Source organism: Mycteria americana, chromosome Z (assembly GCF_035582795.1).
Source record: "Mycteria americana isolate JAX WOST 10 ecotype Jacksonville Zoo and Gardens chromosome Z, USCA_MyAme_1.0, whole genome shotgun sequence".
Lineage (NCBI taxonomy): Eukaryota > Metazoa > Chordata > Aves > Ciconiiformes > Ciconiidae > Mycteria > Mycteria americana.
The window spans coordinates 43,802,263-43,820,382 of NC_134396.1; the positions used below are offsets into that span (position 1 = coordinate 43,802,263).

The window sequence follows — 18,120 nt, forward strand, 5'->3', positions numbered from 1 at the left end:
GAAAAAGCAAAGGAAATTGTCTCCTATGAATAAACTTACTTTACCTAAGAGAAATATGGCAACACTTTTTCTATTCTTTTTAAATAAACACTATTAGAATCTCATCTGAATGATCCACGTGATGCTGATTAACACACCCATCTAATGAAGGAGAAAGACTTCAATCATTCTGCCCCTAAATTCACACCTAAGAGCTCAGTTTTATAGCATAACACTGCATATTTCTGCATTCTTATTTTTTAAGCTTATGGAAAAGAAACACAAATTAAGGACCTTGACAAAAATCTAGTTTACCACAGAAGGCTATGCAAATACCAAAAAAAAAAAAATCATCATCACAGAGAATATCAATGTATTTTATAGATTCTTCTCTAGTGCCATCTTGCTACCAAGATGATGATTCCCCTTGTGGTAAAAACCTTAGTTAGGAAAGGACTGTGTGCAAAGGAACTTGTGACATCTGTCCTCCAACTTATGTTTGTATAAAAATGGTAAGTTTTTAGTAACATACAATTATCTCTTAACAACCCATGTATTTGTTATTAAGGAAATTGATATTGTTCCAAAAATAAATGTGTAAAAAAAACCTGTTATCATTTTTTCATTCAATTACTAACTGTAGGTACCATCAACACATAAAGGTAAGAAAGCAATAAAACCATTATTTCATAAGAAATTTATAGTATTTTTCTACACAGCTGTTGATTTATATAAGTGAACTTTATACTGCTAGGCAACATGATTAATATACCAGAAAAGAAGGTAAAAAGTAGGTCAGTGATATAGGACAATGGTTCTTCAACTCAACTCGCCTCCCTGCCTGCAACTTGAAGCATAATTTTCATTCCTCATATTTTGGAGCACTAAATAACACTGTAAGTAGACACAGAAGACAAGAATTATTAGACATTATGCACCCTTGATCTTTACACAAGATTCCCATGACATCTATAGAAATTCCACAGCTGCACAGGACAGAATAAGGTCCATGGCAAACACAGCTTTCAGGATTTGCTCTTCAGTAAATATCACAAGCGTAAGAGAGACAGCAAATGTTAACTTTTTATTTGTTTTGAACATATAAAGGTTATAACTCTCTGAAACAATTCTTTTAGAGCCATCTTGTGGGGAAAATAAGCAATTTAAAACAATACATGTACTCTAATTGGTTTTCTACCAAAAAGATCAGTGTTCAGCATGACATCTTCTAGTACTCTTAAAAAAATAAATGTCTTGGTTACACTGTAAACTTTATAGTACATTGTTTAAACCACTAGAACATGAAGGAAGTGCCTTTGTGAACAATCATGTGTTAAACGACTGGTTCTAGACAGAAAAATATATATACCAGTAATTTAAGATGCTATTTTTCTGAAGAATGCTTTTAGGCCAGATTCCATTCAAACTCCACCCAACTGCAGCCCACAAAAAAAGTGCAAAAACCCAGAGAAGCTGATGTTTCTTTCAGAGCTCGCTTGGCCAAATGAGTAAATCAGATGGAATTATTCAATCTAACTAAAATGGGGTAAAAAAAAAACCAATTAAATCTAAATACAGTAGCAGATTCAGCACTTGAAGCTGAAAAGCTTTTGTTCTTTAACATCCTTAGCATTGCCAATTTATTTAGTGTTGGTAATATGCTAGTTCTGAAGGACTTCACACCAGTTGTTTATAAAGAACTCATTTAATGATAGTTTTGTGTTTGTGTACACTTAAGTGAAGTACAGGGTTGGGAAGTCAAATTCAGAATAATCGAAAGTCATGATGCAGGCTTCAGCTACCTAGAGCAGTCAAACATCAGCTGCTGCTTGATCTATGTGTCTTGTCTATGAAGCAAAGCGCTTAAATTTTATCCTAGAGAACAAGAGCGCACGTAGTCCATATATGTTACTTGGTTTTAACTTATGCCCTATTAAAATACTTCATTTACATAGAACATTAAAGCTTATCACATGACATTTATCCAACACATAATTATCTTGTATTAATACAAAAGTAAAACAGAATGTCACAGAACGCTTTTACAAAGTTCACAATCAAGAGGTGTCACAGAAATGTGCACTTTTTGGAGCTGTTACAATCAGTGTATAGTATAGACTAGCAGGCACCTCTGTTAATTTTTGTTTTTTTAAATAAATAAGGAAATCTGACAACAAAAGGGTCCTAATGGTACCCAAAGCCTCTGACAGCTGTAACTAAACAGAACATACTGGCACCCAGATGTATAACCAGACAATTTTGCTAAGGCAAGCACAAGTATGTCAATTTTTAATTTTACACTTCTACCAAACTTTGGGTAAAAGAGGGTGTACATGTGCGCTTACAGCTTTCCTTCCTCCTTAAAGATGACAATGAGATTCGCTTCCTCCACATCCTCTTTAAACTTTGGAAAGGAGCCCTGACTCAGGGGCACTCGCCTTAATGAGATTTTGGATTTCTTTGAATTTTGGATGTTCTTTATCAGCAACCAGCTGCAGCAGTATAGCTTCGCTAGTAGTAACTATAATTCCAGTACGAGCAAGACGCTGAAACAGAAAAGGACAGAGAGAGAATATCATGAGATACTTGCAAATGTGAATGAGTATACATTTTATAAAAAAGATGGATGGTATTTTTAAAAACATCTCCTATTAACAAAAGTATTGCCAATTCCATTCCAGCATTTCTTAGCGGTGCCATTTATAAAGCTAGGGTGGAAAGTGACTGGTTTTAGACTTTACTGAGGAAAAAGGCTGCCCTGGATTACAAATAAGGCTTCCTACTTGGACTGAATGCTTTCTCCATGTCAGATTTAACGTGCAGAAGACCCATGCCCTCTTATATTAACAACCTTTTCCCCTTGCACGGTCCTGAGGATAGCTTTCTTCACTTTCATGCAGATTTGAAAGGCCTGGGGAAAAAGAAAATAGCGAGGCCCACGCTAAAGGTGTTAAGCAAGAAACTTAATTGTAACAATTTCTCTTTCAGGGCTTGTTATGCACTAGTACTTTGGTCTTTGGACTACACAGTGCGCTAGGACCAATAATCTCAGGAGACAGAACGAACAGCTCTTCTACAGACCTTATAAATCATACTGGCACAACAGCAGCTCCTTTTAACCAACATCTCATTACAGCCTCAGTAACTCCCGTGTTAGTTCTCAAAGGCTACAGAAGCATCGCTGCATAGAAAGCAAAACTGAAAGAGATCTGCCAGATCTTGTAAGTGTGCAACTAAACAGAGCAATGCTTTGTGTAGCCCAAGCCACAGGACTTACTGCAAAGTTTTTGGACTTTTGAGACTGTGGTTGCTGCCTACATAGCAAAGTTATCTTTAAGTAAAGGCTGACCACCCCCTACCCCCCATCAGCTTCCCAGCAATCGTACAGATGCTTTGGCAGTAAAACTCTTCATGGATCCAGGTTTCCCTCCATCATGCTCTACTCAGCTGCATGTTCCACCGAATCTAACGGGGTCCTACATGAGCCAAGGGAGGGCAAGAGGCAGAAAATACAGATACGTATGCCTTCAGACAGGTTTCAATTGTAATTACTAAAAGAAAGAGAAGCTCCAGACTTTCTAGGGCAGACATAGATCACTGCTGTTTAGTTGTTCAATTACAAAGCAATTGATGGGAAAGTTATTAATTTTAGGGGACCAGTAAAGTATACGTAACTACAGTCTGTATAATGATAAACTAACTAGGCTAGATTTACTCAAGTCAATGCTTCGTGCTTGCAATAATGGCAGCAAGCCTTGCTATATTCTTAAGTTGAAACAAAGCAGATAGCTTCTCCAGCTCTCCTACTCTGTACAATGACACAGTTGTTTAAACCACATACACATAGAAAACAGAAAAATAGGAAAAACAAAATGAAATATTATGCCAATGTTTTCAAGATGTACTTCTCCAGGAATACAAAGATTTTGCTTTTAACTAGTATGGATGAGAGAAAAAACAGACTGTTAAAGAACCTTGCCTTCTGAGAAATGTTGATTGAAAAAAGAGAATGTCTTCTCTTCAGAAGCAAAACATACCATAACATGTCAAAGAGGCTGGCATTGGCTTATACTCTACTTCTAGGGCTAAGTATAATTTATATAGTTTTGAGATCAGTAGGAATGAAGAGATGCACACGCTAAGCATACTGGATGATTTTCAAGGAAAGGAAAAGTTTTCTTAGAACATAGTCTTTCAGATGAAGGAAAGCAGCAAGCGTGTATTGCATCCACACTGCAGGAACAAGTAGAACAGATGTAGAACAGAAGAAAAATCCAGCAGGAACAGACTAAGCCAGCTCAAACCAAGACCAAGCAGTGACACAAGGCATCTTCATCAGATAGGGCAGAGATTAAGAACAGCCACAGCCTTGGCCAGTTGGTTTGAAGTATTTCCTCAATGGAAATTTTGAGGTTTTTTTGTTTCTGGTGGTTTTTTTGATTGCAAGTTTTTGCCTGCTGTCATTTTTAAGCATACAACAGAAGCAGAGACAATACCTCTTTAGGGTCATCCAGGCAGACATGAAAGCTTTGGCTATCAATTAATTCAGACTGCACTTCCTAGTATACCTGTTGAGATATTTGCATGTTCATCACCAGCACCATCAAAACACATGCTATGTGAGGGGAAATGTGGAACTGAGGGGGTAGGTGGGACCAGATGGGATTTATCTGAGGTTGCTGAGGAAGCTGGTTGTTATCACTGCAAGGTCACTCTTTATCATCCTTGAAAGGTCACTGTGAAAAGGTAAATGTTATACTCATCTTCCCAGAAAGATCCAGGGAACCCGGATCAATGAACCTCACCTCAGCTCACCAGGTATAGAGCAAGTTTGCGCAAGAGACAATGTCAGACTCACTAATCAAAACAGCATGATTAGGAACTGTCAGCTGTATGGTGAGACTAAAGCAGGACTACCCAATGTTTTGGGTTTTTACCAGTTTCCCTAAGAAATGTTATCGCTGTGGTCAATCAGGATTACTGACATGCCCAGTACATGTGTCCCTTTCTCCTAGTCTCCTGCTCCCAGGCATGCCCACCTCTTGCCCGCTCTAGCCCACAGCCCTCAGTAGCATTTTTAAGAGAGGCTCTACAGCACAAAAAGGAGAGAGCGTTGGCATGCGCAGCCACAGAGGAGGAGTTACTGCCATATAACTGGCTGGCTCACCACAGCAAGCCAGCAAACATTCCCTGAATCATATTTTAGTGATGACTACTTAAGGGACCACAGCAAAACATTTTCTTTGTGCTTGGGGAGAAAACATTGCAAAGACATACTTTTAGGTAAAAAGTTACCTAAAACTGACAGTTTGCCCGGATTACAGCTTTTGCAACCAACCACACTTATAAGATGATTGATACCTTTTTGACTAGAAAGAAAAGCAAAGCTAGCTAGTCACTGCTTTAACCTCTATTACACTAAACCAACTTCTATGCTTGCAGATAGTGTAAGCGATAATCAAATGTACAAAGATGTACACAATAAGGCAAACAGATTTCAGTTTTTCTATATTTGTTTTGTCTAATACTGCTGCAGCACCACATTGACTTGGGAAGTCCATGATTTCAGTCATTCCTGCACTCTGTGTGCGTCACTATGCTTTACGTGACAGATGACATTAAGCTTCCACTTAATCAAAGTCATGGGTTTCATCAAACACTATATGCTGGTGATTTCCCTTTAGCTTTTAATTCTCTTATACATGAGAAACAGAAGAAATTAAAAGTCTTCTCCAAATCTATGAAAAAAGTATAAAATGCCGTAGTTATTACTAGTTTCAATTTCCAAATAATTGTTAGGACCTGAGGCAAAAATTGCAATACTTAATGTATATATCATTTTTTGATTTCCAGCAGTGATGCCTGTAGGGAGGTTGGAGTACACTATCAAAAAATCATTTGCATGAATTTGCTACCACATAGCTGTACATGCTTTTAAATCTTCTTGTTACATTTATCTCCACTTTCTCAACATTTAGTTAGACTAAGCTGGGGGGGGAGGGGGGGAGAGAACAAGTCTTTACTATAATCACAGAATCTTGAGATTAAGCTTTAATTTGCACTGATGAGGAAGAGCAGAGGGAGGGACAGACATACAAGAAGGCACTTTGAACAGGATCACTTACTATATTCTGTTGCATTTCAAGGAATTTCAACAGCAGAACAAGTACTGTTTGGAACAACAAAACCAAAAGCTCTGTAGCACTTTTACTCTGCTGTACAGATAACACTCCATAAGAAAATATCCTAAAATGCTAATGGTTATATACAGTAACCTAGATTGCACGAAACAATCACTTTTAAAATCCAAATGTCCCAAATTAAATCATAATTTAGGGAGGAAAAAATAAGGCAGTTAGCCTTCTCCATCCTGGAAGCTACTCTGAGAATCGGAGCATTCACCTCTTCTCAAGTCTACATTTGTCCACTGCTTACTGCCCCTAGAAATTCATTGTTAGCTTACAACAAGTAGGGAAATACAGACCCAAGCTGGAGAAAGCCTTGACTAAGAAAATTACCTCAAGAGCAAACATTCTGTCCATCATACTTCTTGATGAGGTGGCATCAGCTACAATATGAACTTCCAGACCTCTGCCGATTAATTCCAATGCTGTTTGCTGGATGCAGACATGAGTCTACAGGGGAGAAATCAAAGGCAAAAAACCCCACCAACAAACCATTATTATAAAACATGAGTAGCACAGTGCCAAATTAGAGTACCTAATTAATTAGGGTTCAAACATGTATTTTTCTACTCCTGACATTACTAGGGAACTCAATGTGGGTTTTAAATGCCAACCAGGCTTGAGACAAGAGCCTGTAGTTTACAAATATCTCATTTCAAATTTTATTATGAGATAATATCGAAGACAAATAACACAAGAATAATTTAATCTGTAGAGGATATCTGAGCTCTAAGCAATATAAACTGACTCATTTTTTAATTACAGAAAGCAATGCTTAATACTATTGTGGGCCGACAGACATTACCATAAAACAGTACAAGAATGGCAAGGCACATACTTCCACTCCAAACAGGACAACGCTGCGGACTCCAGGGATCTCTGCTAATGCTGCTTCAACTTCTGGCAACACCATTGAAAATTTTGTTTTGGGAAGCACAAGTTTAGCTCCTGTTAAATCAATTTCTTGCACAGTGCTGCCAAGACCTTTGGGATACTGTTCAGTTACAATAACTGGAATTCCTAAGAGCCGTGCACCTTGGAGCTGCAAGGGGGCAGGGAGGAAAGCGTACAAGAAAAGAAATTATTAAAGAATGACAATAGCAAAGACATTGGTATTACGTGAAATGGAATAACCAGTAAACTGGCTGTGTATAAAATACAAATTTACACGTGTGGTCAAAACTCACTACAAGAAAAAAAGCAAAAACCATACCAGTCGTTGGCCCACGCTGATGATATCACCGAAATACTTGATGGCAGGCCGGAATCGCTCTTGCATATCACAACAGAAAAACACAGTGCTTGAGGGTGTCAAGTTGCCCAAAGTAGTCATCTGAAAAACAAAATAAAGATAACGTTTTCCGTGGCAGGGAAGACCCTTTCAGTAAAGCAGCAGAATGAGAAAGTCTGCAACACCTCTGCCAGCTTTATGTTACTTTAAGTCAAAATAGGAGAAAGGTTTTTCAAGCCTGATTTTGGTATGTTTCTAAATTCAAATGAACGGCTGATACTGAGCAGTACAGTACAGTCATCAATAGCTAATCAAGATTTTATAAGGTGGGAGACAAGTCAATGTAAATGTACATGCAAACTTCTGAACCCTGAAGGGGGGTGGAGGAGCACACTGCCTAAAGTACTGTGGGGGAAAAAAAAAAGTACCAACAGCAAAACTACAGTCCTCAAATTCATTTTTAAATCCACAGCTCTTGGAACTGACATAAAATCAGGATACATTAAAGTTAAAAAAAAAGTCAGACTTCCACTTGCTTTCAATACTGTATGTACACTTATTTTCAATAGTTTCATTGTGTAGTCAGTTTATTTTGTCTATGACATCTTTTAGCACAAGTCTGATGAAAGTCCAAAGGCTAGAAGGAAAGCAGAGAAGCTTGTCAGTATTATGACCAGAAACTGAACTGAATACATTTTAATGATAAAAATAACCTCCCATATTTTCCCTTGTACAGGCTGTCAAATGGGGTAGAAGGGGGGGAGTGGGGGGAGATAAGAAAAAAGAAATCAAAGATTGCATTTTCTCATACTTTGAAAGAGTGCTTTGTATTTGTATGAAATTACTCGCAGTACCTGCAGAAGCAAAGGATAAGACTTCAGCTGGAGGCTACAGGGAAAGAAAGCAGCTACTATCATTTAGTTGTAAGGCAACTCAAGAGAAATTACATCCATTCTGGAGCTTTTCAGCAGACTGATAAATCAAATTGAATAAACTGCTTCTGGGAAGTAGCCATTAATTGTATACACTTCATTTTCTGCAAACTGAGGTTGTGATGTTTTAAACTGAAACAAAATTACAAAATCTGTAAAATAGTGTATTTTGGAAGAGCAGGAGTGTATTGGGTTTACATGGCAAGGTTTTGGTAGCTGGGGGAGGCTGCAGGGGTGGCTTTTGTGAGAAGATGACAGAAGCTGCCCCATGTTGGACAGAGCCAATGCCAGCCAGCTCCAAGACGGACCCCGCTGCTGACCAAAGCTGAGCCCATCAGCAATGCTGGTGGCACCTCTGTGATAACATATTTAAGAAAGGGTAAAAAAGTATGCTGTGCAACAGCAGGTGGGTGACAGGAGTAAGAATATGTGAGAGGAACAACTCTGCAGACACCAAGGTCAGTGAAGAAGGAGGGGGAGGAGGTCCTCCAGGTGCTGGAGCAGAGATTGCCCTGTAGCCCGTGATGAAGACCAGGGTGAGGCAGGCTGTCCCCCTGCAGCCCATGGAGGTCCACGGTGGAGCAGATATCCACCTGCAGCCCATGGAGGACCCCACACCCTAGCATGTGAATGTAGCTGAAGGAGGCTGTGACCTCATGGATAGCCCACTGGAGCAGGCTCCTGGCAGGTTCTGTGGCCCCACGGAGGGGAGCCCATGCTGGAGCAGGTCTTCTGGCAGGACCTGTGGCCCCATGGAGAGGAGCCCATGCTGGAGCAGGTCTTCTGGCATGACTTGTGACCCCACAGAGGATCCATGCTGGAGCAGTCCGTTCCTGAAGGACTGTACCCCATGGAAAGGACCCACGCTGGAGCAGTTTGTGAAGGACTGCAGCCTGTGGGAGAGACCCCACGCTGGAGCAGGGGAACAGCGTGCGGAGGAAGGAGCAGCAGAGACAATGTGCGATGAACTGACCGTAACCCCCATTCCCTGTCCCCCTGTGCAGATGTGGGGAGGAGGCAGAGAAGTCAGAAGTGAAGCTGAGCCTGGGAAGATGGGAGGGTGGGGGGGAAGGTGTTTTTACATTTGTTCTTATTTCTCATTATTCTACTCTGATATTGACTGGCAATAAATTAAATTAATTTCCCCAAGTTGAGTCTGGTTTGCCTGTGATGGTAAATGGTAAGTAATCTCCCTGTCCTTATCTTGACCCACAAGCTTTTTCTCATATTTTCTGCCCATGCCCTGTTGAGGAGGGAGAGTGGTGGAGCAGCTTGGTGGGCATTGGCAGCCAGGCAAGGTCAACTCGCCAAAAGAGAATCTGGAATCCTTAAATATTAGTCCCAAATCTTTCATTGATTCACCATGTCTCCCGAGTAAAACACTTTTGATCTCAATTTCCAACGCTAAAAAACTACAGTAATGGCCATGCTCAACCACACCAAATGGCTTGTTCAAACTGTTGTGAAAATTACTTGTGCATTATAATTGTAAATGCTAAATTCCCACACCTATCAGATTCAGTACACCACTACTGCCAAAACAACAAACGTTCATAACCATAGTTCCTCTAGTTCTCATGGGTGAAATGGCAATACTATTAATACAAGCAGTCACAAAGGCAAACGCAGTAAGGACCATAAAGCAGATGCTCTAACACTGGACCCACTGATGCCACAGGAAGACGGAGGAGCATCACAGCAAGCATCAGGGAAAACTCTTTCACTAGGAAGCTACAGCTGCGCTGCAACAGGTTACCACGGGTGGTGGAATCTCCATCCTTGGAGGTTTTCAGCACTCGGAAAAGGAAAGCTGATTTGAACAAGAATTGGCTTTGCATAGGAGTTAGGGAAGGCAGCCTCCAGATAACTCTCCCAATAGACACTTCTGTGATTCTACGCCATGTAATAAATGAGGCTGGGACCAAGTATCCTTAAAAATAAAATTAAATATTGAATAACTGCCTTGTTCTTGAACACCATCCATCTAGGTGCTTGAACAATGCAGAAGCCAGTTGGTGGGAAGTACTAACGTACAATTCAACACCGCAGTGAGCACCTACCATGACCCATTCTAACTTTGGCACTTACTACCATCAGGGCAATCAATCATGACATTTAACTTTCCTACTCCTCAGCAGCAAAAATACAGTAATTGGAACAGACAATATTTGTAAGTGTGCATCCTACTCAGAAAACATGTCATTTTGTCTTGGCATTTATATGACAAGCAAAGACCATTATTTTCTTCTATAAATCATTCCACCACTTTCATTTTTTTAAGATCATTTTGAACAACTGCAAATCATCATGGATTGTAGAGTGATCTATGTGGATTTAGCCTACTGCCTTAGTATACACCTTCTTATGCCAAGGCACTGGATGGCACTACCATCCTTAGCAGAGGAACAAGTATGAGTAGACTAGGAAGGCCTTCAAGAAGCTCCATAGTCTGCCTCTACAGAAGGATCAACCACATGCAAATATTCTTCACAGACACCTACCTGGTCTGACCCATCAGCAATACACAATTTACAGAGCTCCTACACAATTCGTCCCACAGCTCTGTTATCTTTACCTTGCAGTGTTTTCTCACGCACAACTCCTTTGTTGCCATTTAAGAGCATTATTTCCATTTATGTCCATGGTGGATTTGAAACACAAGAGTCTTACCATCCTCCTTCACTTGCATAACCATCCACAAACACCTACTACCATACCTCAAGACTCAGATCCAGTCTCCCTTTAGTCCTTCCCCTCCCCTCCCTTATTCTAAAACATATCTAATACTTTCTGTCTTTCCTCCTACAACTCAAATAATTTTCATTGCCCTCTCTGGGGTGCTTTTCAAATTGCAGTCTACAGTGAGGCACCCAATACTACTCTAACAGCAGTATTTCTCTGCCCATAATACTTCTCAGCACCAGTAGAGCCTCAGAGAAGATCGGTCAATTAACAGCCCTTGCAGGCCCTGTTCAATTTGTACTTTCCAGTACACTATTTGCTCTTTTCATAATTGATGGTACTTAGAATCCTGAGGTGCATTTTAACTTCAAAATCATCCCTTGAACTCTCCCTCATCTTTTATGTGCATAGTCGATTATTTCTACCTCAGCATAGGAATTATTTCTACCTTAGTTGCTTCCATTTTGAACTGCATCTTATTTCACCTTGTTTCTCCAACTTGTCATGAAAAGCCTGAATTCTGCTCTCTCAGATGCTTGCAGCTCCTCCCAGCTTGGCACCTTTTGCAAAAACAGTATTTGCCCTAAGTTTCAGCAATGACATGGACGACGGAATATTTACAAACAGTGGATTCACAACAGATCTTACAGAGCCCAATTCAATATTATTCTGATTTGACAGTGAAGCATGGAAGAAAACCGACTGCCTTTCTAGCCAGGGAGCATTCTCATTACAGACTCCCACTGAATCCATAATCCCATGTGCTTATGACAAACATCACAAGGAGCTAGAGCAAAAGCCTTATATCTGCTTTCCTCTGTTATCAAGTTGCTTTAATATGATTTAATTTATGCCTTCAGTTTAATACCAGCGGCCCTTTGAAATAAAGTTGGGTCAACTATATATTTGCTAAATAAAAGCTTTTACAAAATCTAACACAAATAATTCCTGTGTTGATTTTCGTACTTATTTCTGATTAACTTGCAGTCTGAATAGAACCATGCGACATGTGGCAGAACAAGCAACTGGAAGAAATAGATGGCAAGATCAAAAAATCAACAGTTGCTGGTGTTACTTGGAATAGCGGATGTGGGAAGGACAGAGCGCAGCAGAAAGCAGTTTGAAACTAAGTTTCATAAATAGTAGCTAATGCAGTCCATAAATAAGTTTACAGAAGTATCTGCTACACATAAAGTAAAGTTTCCCTTTACTGGTTCTTCAATGTGCCACATAAATCCTACCACTCCCTTGCTCTCAATGCCATCCTCCCCTTCCACGGCCACACTTCCTCAGGGACATGGGACAGCTCCACCTCACACATCCCCTGACAGTGAAAACAATGACTGCCCGCACCGCTCCAGCACCGCACCCTACCAGTGAGCTGGGGTGGGGCAAACCTACACCCAAACATCAAACCTTGGGCCGGCACGCCAGTGCCTGTTTGCTTTCACTCCGAGGAGACACAGGCTGGGCAAGGATCGTGAGCCACTGCAGACACACAGTACCTGTCCGAATCCACCCCAAATATAACGTCTACTCAGCCACGATATCATTAAACAACCTAAATTTAAAAGGAAAAACAAAAACAAAAAAAAACCCAAACCCCAAACCACCTGAAGTTCCCACACACAGTGTATAAGCCTTTCCGTTTGCTTCGCTTCACCCCTCTCAGTCACCAGGACTTTCTTCCCTCCAGCTGGAAGTTATCCACAGCACAACCAGAATAGGTACATCAGATGGACACGTAACCTGATGCAGCTCTTTTACCCAGCTAGAGAAGTCATCTCTAGGACCTTGTCCAGACCAGGATTTAAAGGTATGCTGTCACGAGTTACATACAGCTTTAAATCCTACTCTAGAAAAGGCCTAGGTGGGAAAGAACAGGTGTTTCTCATCTATTTAATCTCTGCTGATTATTATTAATCATACAAAATGCGACTGTGATGAAGTACTGTAATTACAGAATGAGCTTTACAAATATATTCACATATACTGGCTCTTTATCTGTACTTTCCCCATTCAAAATTCAGGGAACCATTACACATACAAAATGCAATTTTCCCCCAGTACTTGTAATGAACAAGAAAATGGAAGCAGAGAAATAATCCCATGTGACATCACTAGTCACCTCATAAATCTCTTGCCAAGGTTACCCACTAAAAGGGCAGAGCAGAGGACCTCGCAGCCTTGGTATTTCATGGATGGCATAAAAAGACAACAACGAAAAGAAGCTGACTATCATATTTTCTTCTCCTTTATTTCTAAAAGGACATCTGTAAGATTCAGTTTTACTTTTCTGCTTATCTTTCAAAGGGAAAAAAAAAAGAAATTCATTTTAATGTATTTCAACGGAAAAATAGGTTACAAGTATTTCAACTTAGGAACATAAGTATTTATTTTATGCTAAGCCAAAGTATAGCCTTTTATATGCACTTCAGCATTTAAAAAGGACAGATTTAGTTAGATAAGCGCATGATGTTCATACAATTAAGACAGTACAAAATTCTTCATCAAAATCCAAAATGATCAAAATGCTTGCTGCAGAGTAAAGATACACAAACAAGGAGTCTGGATTTGAAGAAACCTCTCTTCCAGTATTTTCAGTCCTTTTTTTCCCTTTTTAAAGGTTCCAAGTGCTGCTTTTTTTTTTTTTTAATTTATGTATTTAGAAACATTAGTGCTACAATTAAATACAATGTATCACAATTTATAACTGCACCTATTTCAAAAAAAAGGGCAAACAACTCCCCTCTACCCGACTCATATCCTGCAATTTATGCTTTGGCTTTTCCTGGTCTTCAGAAAATGGACTTAGGCTCCCGAGTTAACGTTACTTCTATTTCCAAAGCATCTGAATGTAGCAACACTAGATATGTGTACAAAGAGTCAAAATCTGTCTATAAATGGTTCTATTTTATTTACCTTATCTTTCAGCAACAATTAAGATCATTCTCCAAGCAGCTTTCTGCAAGAAAGATACACCCGAGACGTCAACATGTCTTTTAAAAAAACACCCTGAAGTAGAGGTGCTTTATGCAATGATTTCAATAATAATTTTACCCTTTTAGCTCTAGCATCTTAAGCTTACAAGTTTGTAAACACAGAGCACAAGTACTGCTGAAGAGTAGTCACCTTGAAGTTATGACAGTGACAGTGAAATAGCCTCTCTCGAGCATGTATTCGAATGCTGCCTGAATTCCTCTATTACACGGCTGTAATGAGCATAGCTGTCTTGTCTTCTGATATCTCCAAAGTGTTTTTCCTTACTGCTTCTCTCCTCCAAAGGCAGCTACAACACTTACAACAAAACACAATGGTTTTAGCAGCACTATTTAACTGCATTTAGAGTTAGAAGAGGTTAAAGTGGTCCTGCATTCCCCTGCCCCGACTATAAATTTTATTCTGTTAGAACTTTAAAAACATGTAAAATCCACGAAGAGCAGACGGCTCCTTTCTGCTAGTACTCAGTCCCTCAAGTTGCAAGCAAATGCCCTCCTCAGTAGTTGGGAGAGGCCAAAGGAAAAGTCCCTCCTCACTGCAAGTCTGTGGTTGAGGAGTTTTAAGAGCGGCAGCCAGGCTGAACACCAGGGTTTACTGCATCCCACCAGCCTGCCTAACACTGGGTGGCCATTAGAAGTTCAAGTGGCTTTTTTGTGCCAGGACAGCTAAACCAAACAAATGCACATATATGAGCACAGTACAAAGGCACAAATATGACTGGAGAGCAAATGTCCCTGTACAGATTGAGCCTTGAATTCAGCTGTGTGGAGTGGCTTTCTGAGGGCAGCATATGGTGATTTCTCCATGAGATTACTGCCCCCCTCAACTGCAGGGACAGGAAATTGAAACAGCCCAGTCAAACACCATTTGGCACTGACATTTTTTGAGCTAGTGCAACAAAAGGCATCCTTCCATGACAGATCTGCACAGGAATCAAAATGGGAGGATAACGTTCCAGAGCTCATGGGCGCTACCATCCTAGGGGTTAAAATGCCATCCCTAACTAAATGCATACATATATTTTATAAAACATGCACATAAACTTACTGGAATTATTGTCTAGGAATATGGATGCTAGTATCTGTGAATCTTAATTTTAAACCAAATATATCTTTCCAAATATGCAAGTCTAATCACATCAGTGAGCAAAGGTTGTCCCTCTTGAAAGACATGCTCAAAATGGTATTTCAACTTACTACTCCACATTCAAAGTTGACAAACCTATGTCGTGTAACTGCAGATAAAGCATCGGGGTGGGGGGGAAGCACACACAACAGTGGCAGTACATGAATCAACATACGGAAAGAAAGTATCATCTACCCATCAGTAAATCCTAAAGGTCTTAAAAAGTGCAGCTGTGACTATATTAGACCAAATATTCCCCAAACGAGTGATCTCTGAGCACCTGCCAGTGGCTTAAGGCGAGCTTACTGACATCACCGTGATGTCTCCAGCTCATTCTCAGCTGCTGAAGCACATCAGGGAGGCAACTAAAATAATACATCCTTTTCACATCAACAGTTGCTACTGTCACAGAATTGCAACAGTATCGGTGAAAGCAGCTAATCAATTAGGCAATTAATGCATTAAATATTGGTTCATCCTGAATGCCTGCAGTCAGTTAAAGCTGCATAGTGCATCTGCACCCTGGAATGACGTATCCTTCTATGTCTCAACACTGACCTTTTACACCGAGACGTACGTCCTGCTACGAATGCTTGGGCTGCATTTGTAGTTTCAGTGCAGGGGCCACCTGCAAGAGTCTTTGCAGAGCAGTGATCTGCATGCACAAATAAGAAACAAAATTCTGACCTGCACCACTGTCACATGCCCAGGTTATGCAAATTCTGTTTTTGAATATCCTTGCTTGAATTAACACCCATACCAACTCTTTTTGCAAGTTGGAGAGACTATCCTTTCCAGTTTCTCCAGCTGGGCCCCCATCCATTCTGTTTCCAACACGCAAAGGAGAAAGGTTTTAAACTGAATACGATGAGTGATAAATGAAAAAACAAATAATCAATGACAAAGTAAGTTATTAAACTAGTTTGGTCTTCTTAACCACTCTTCCCGTACATAGGGTGAAGGAAAGGACAAAAGACTCCAAAGGCATCCTTGATGTACAGGCTACGCGAACAGGCCACCTTGAGAGTTTACAGGTTCAAGACACTATGATTAAGCAGGGTTTACAAACAGTGTCAATTAGACTGCTTCTGTAAACAAAGAGAAGAGGAGCAATGTTTCAGTTTTTACGACATCACTTTTTCAACTTACTATTAATGTTGACTCAACAAACTAAAACTTCTTAATTATAAATTAAGAAGAATGTTCTGAATTAAAACAATAACTGTGTGTTTTGGTTTTCTTTAAAAAAAGTTGGCTGCTTTGATGCTGGAGAAAGGAAAAAGCAATTTTTCTTCGAGTGCAACTATTACAACACGACTGGCACAATCTCCAGTGTGCATAAAGATATCTTAGTATGAAACACACGTACTGTATCTGTCTGGCAGTCTGGTTTCCTGGTTTATGGCCACAAAACTTGTGAGTTACGAACCTGTAAATCGGAAAGAGCTTTTTGGGGCAAGAAGGGATACAGAAATCCTAGGGACCTACAAGCCATGAGACAGAGCTTTGGCAGAGCCCTCTTCACCGGCACCCTTCGAGTTTCCACCTAGCAGCATTACCTCCGGGTAAGGCTGGGTAGCACCAGCCGCCTGTTTTAAAGAAGAAGTATTGATTATTTCAGCCACCAGGCTGTCTTCCCATTCGTGGGGCCAAGTAAGTTCCGACTCGCTGAAGGCAAAGCCCGGTTACCAAACGCATGTGCCGCGGAGCGCGCCTGCCTCCCCGCCTTAGCAAAACAAAAGTTTCCGCGGAGAAGTAAGTCAAGGCGGGCTTGCGGGGCTCTGCCCACGGCTCCCGCCCGCCCCGGGCTCCCGCCGCCGCCGCCCCAGCTCGCTGCCGCTTCTCCCGGAAGGGTCCGGGGGAGGCCGGGCAGCCGCAGCCGGCGGCGGGACGGCGCTGCCCGCCCACACGCACACCTGCGGCGGCCGGCGCTGCCCCGCCGTCGGGTCTCACCTGTATCTGCAGCGGCACCAGGCGCACCTTGCAGCGCTCGCTGACCAGGAAGCCCTTGGGCAAGTCTATGTACTGGCTCCACTCCTCGGCGAAGAGCTGCACCACGAACTTGCGGTGCATGTCTATCTGGTCCCCGTAGAGGCTGAGGAACTTCTGGATCAGCAGCTCGTAGCCGGCGCCGTGCGGCACGCTGGAGGGCCGCGCGAAGACGGAGAAGCAGAAGAGGACGGGCACCGAGCCGCCGCCCGCCGGCGAGCAGCCCCCGCCGCCCGGAGCAGCGGCCGCCTCCGCCGCCGCCATCTTCAGGGGCAGCCGCGCCGAACCCAGCCAGCTCGCTGCGGCCCGCGCCGCCGCTCCTCCTCCTGCCGCCTCCCCCCCCCGGCCGGGCGGGCGGCGCCGGCAGCCCCCAATCCCGGCTGCGGCTGCTCCTGCTCCTCCTCCTCGCCATGGGGCCCGGCCCTGCCCCGCGAGCCCTCGGGGGCGGGCGCGCCGCCGGGGCGCCTCCGCCGGGCGGGCACCGGCCCTGCCGCCGCCGCCGCTCCTCCTCGGCGGGCAGGCGCCTCCCCCTCAGGCGGGCGGCGGGAGGAGCAGCCCCTCGCCCAAACGCGTGCCCTCGTCCGGGCCGACGGGGAGAGCCCGGGTCCCCCGGAGAGGGGCCGGCGGCGGGAGGCAAGGGCACCTCCCGCGGGGGCGGCCCCGTCGCGGCCTCGGCGCGGCCGGCAGGCAGCTCGTCCCTCGCCGGGGCGCACCCCGCCGCCGCCGAGCTGGCGGCAGAGCCCGCTGCAGTGACGGGGCGGGGGCGCGGGGCCGGAGCCGCGGTGCCCCGTCGGGCGGAGGCGGCGGGGAGCGGGGCGCCGAGCGGGGAAGGCGGCCCCGGCGGCGCGGCTGGCGGGGAGGGGAGCGGAGTGGGAGGGAGCGCGGGCTGCCGGGCGCCGTTCGGTCCGCGGCGGGGACGGGCGCGGCCGCGCCCCGCGGAAGCTGGGGCGGAACCTGTTGATCGAGCCTGAGAAATGCCCGGTTTCTTTCAAGCGTG

At 43.0% G+C, this 18,120-nt stretch overlaps 1 protein-coding gene across 1 annotated transcript; it reads right to left on the reverse strand.

Annotated features, from left to right (window-relative positions):
- Nucleotides 1-732: 732 nt before the first annotated feature.
- ISOC1 (isochorismatase domain containing 1) lies at nucleotides 733-17,884 on the reverse strand. Its single transcript, XM_075527442.1, has 5 exons — nucleotides 17,088-17,884; nucleotides 7,378-7,497; nucleotides 7,003-7,206; nucleotides 6,498-6,614; nucleotides 733-2,525 (listed from the first exon to the last, which is right to left on the reverse strand). The coding sequence occupies exons 1-5, from the start codon at nucleotides 17,385-17,387 to the stop codon at nucleotides 2,379-2,381; spliced, it is 888 nt and encodes a 295-aa protein (XP_075383557.1). The 5' UTR covers nucleotides 17,388-17,884; the 3' UTR covers nucleotides 733-2,378.
- Between the last annotated feature and the right edge of the window lie 236 nt (nucleotides 17,885-18,120).

Bases quoted from the DNA above. Each gene is read 5' to 3' on its own strand.
- ISOC1 (XM_075527442.1), bottom strand. From the start codon at position 17,387: ATGGCGGCGGCGGAGGCGGCCGCTGCTCCGGGCGGCGGGGGCTGCTCG. The intron at 6,615-7,002 runs GTATGTGCCTTG...TCTCCCCTGTAG, and splicing joins TTGTCCTGTTTGGAGTGGAA to ACTCATGTCTGCATCCAGCA. The intron at 2,526-6,497 runs GTAATTTTCTTA...TTTCTGTTTCAG, and splicing joins ACAGAATGTTTGCTCTTGAG to CGTCTTGCTCGTACTGGAAT.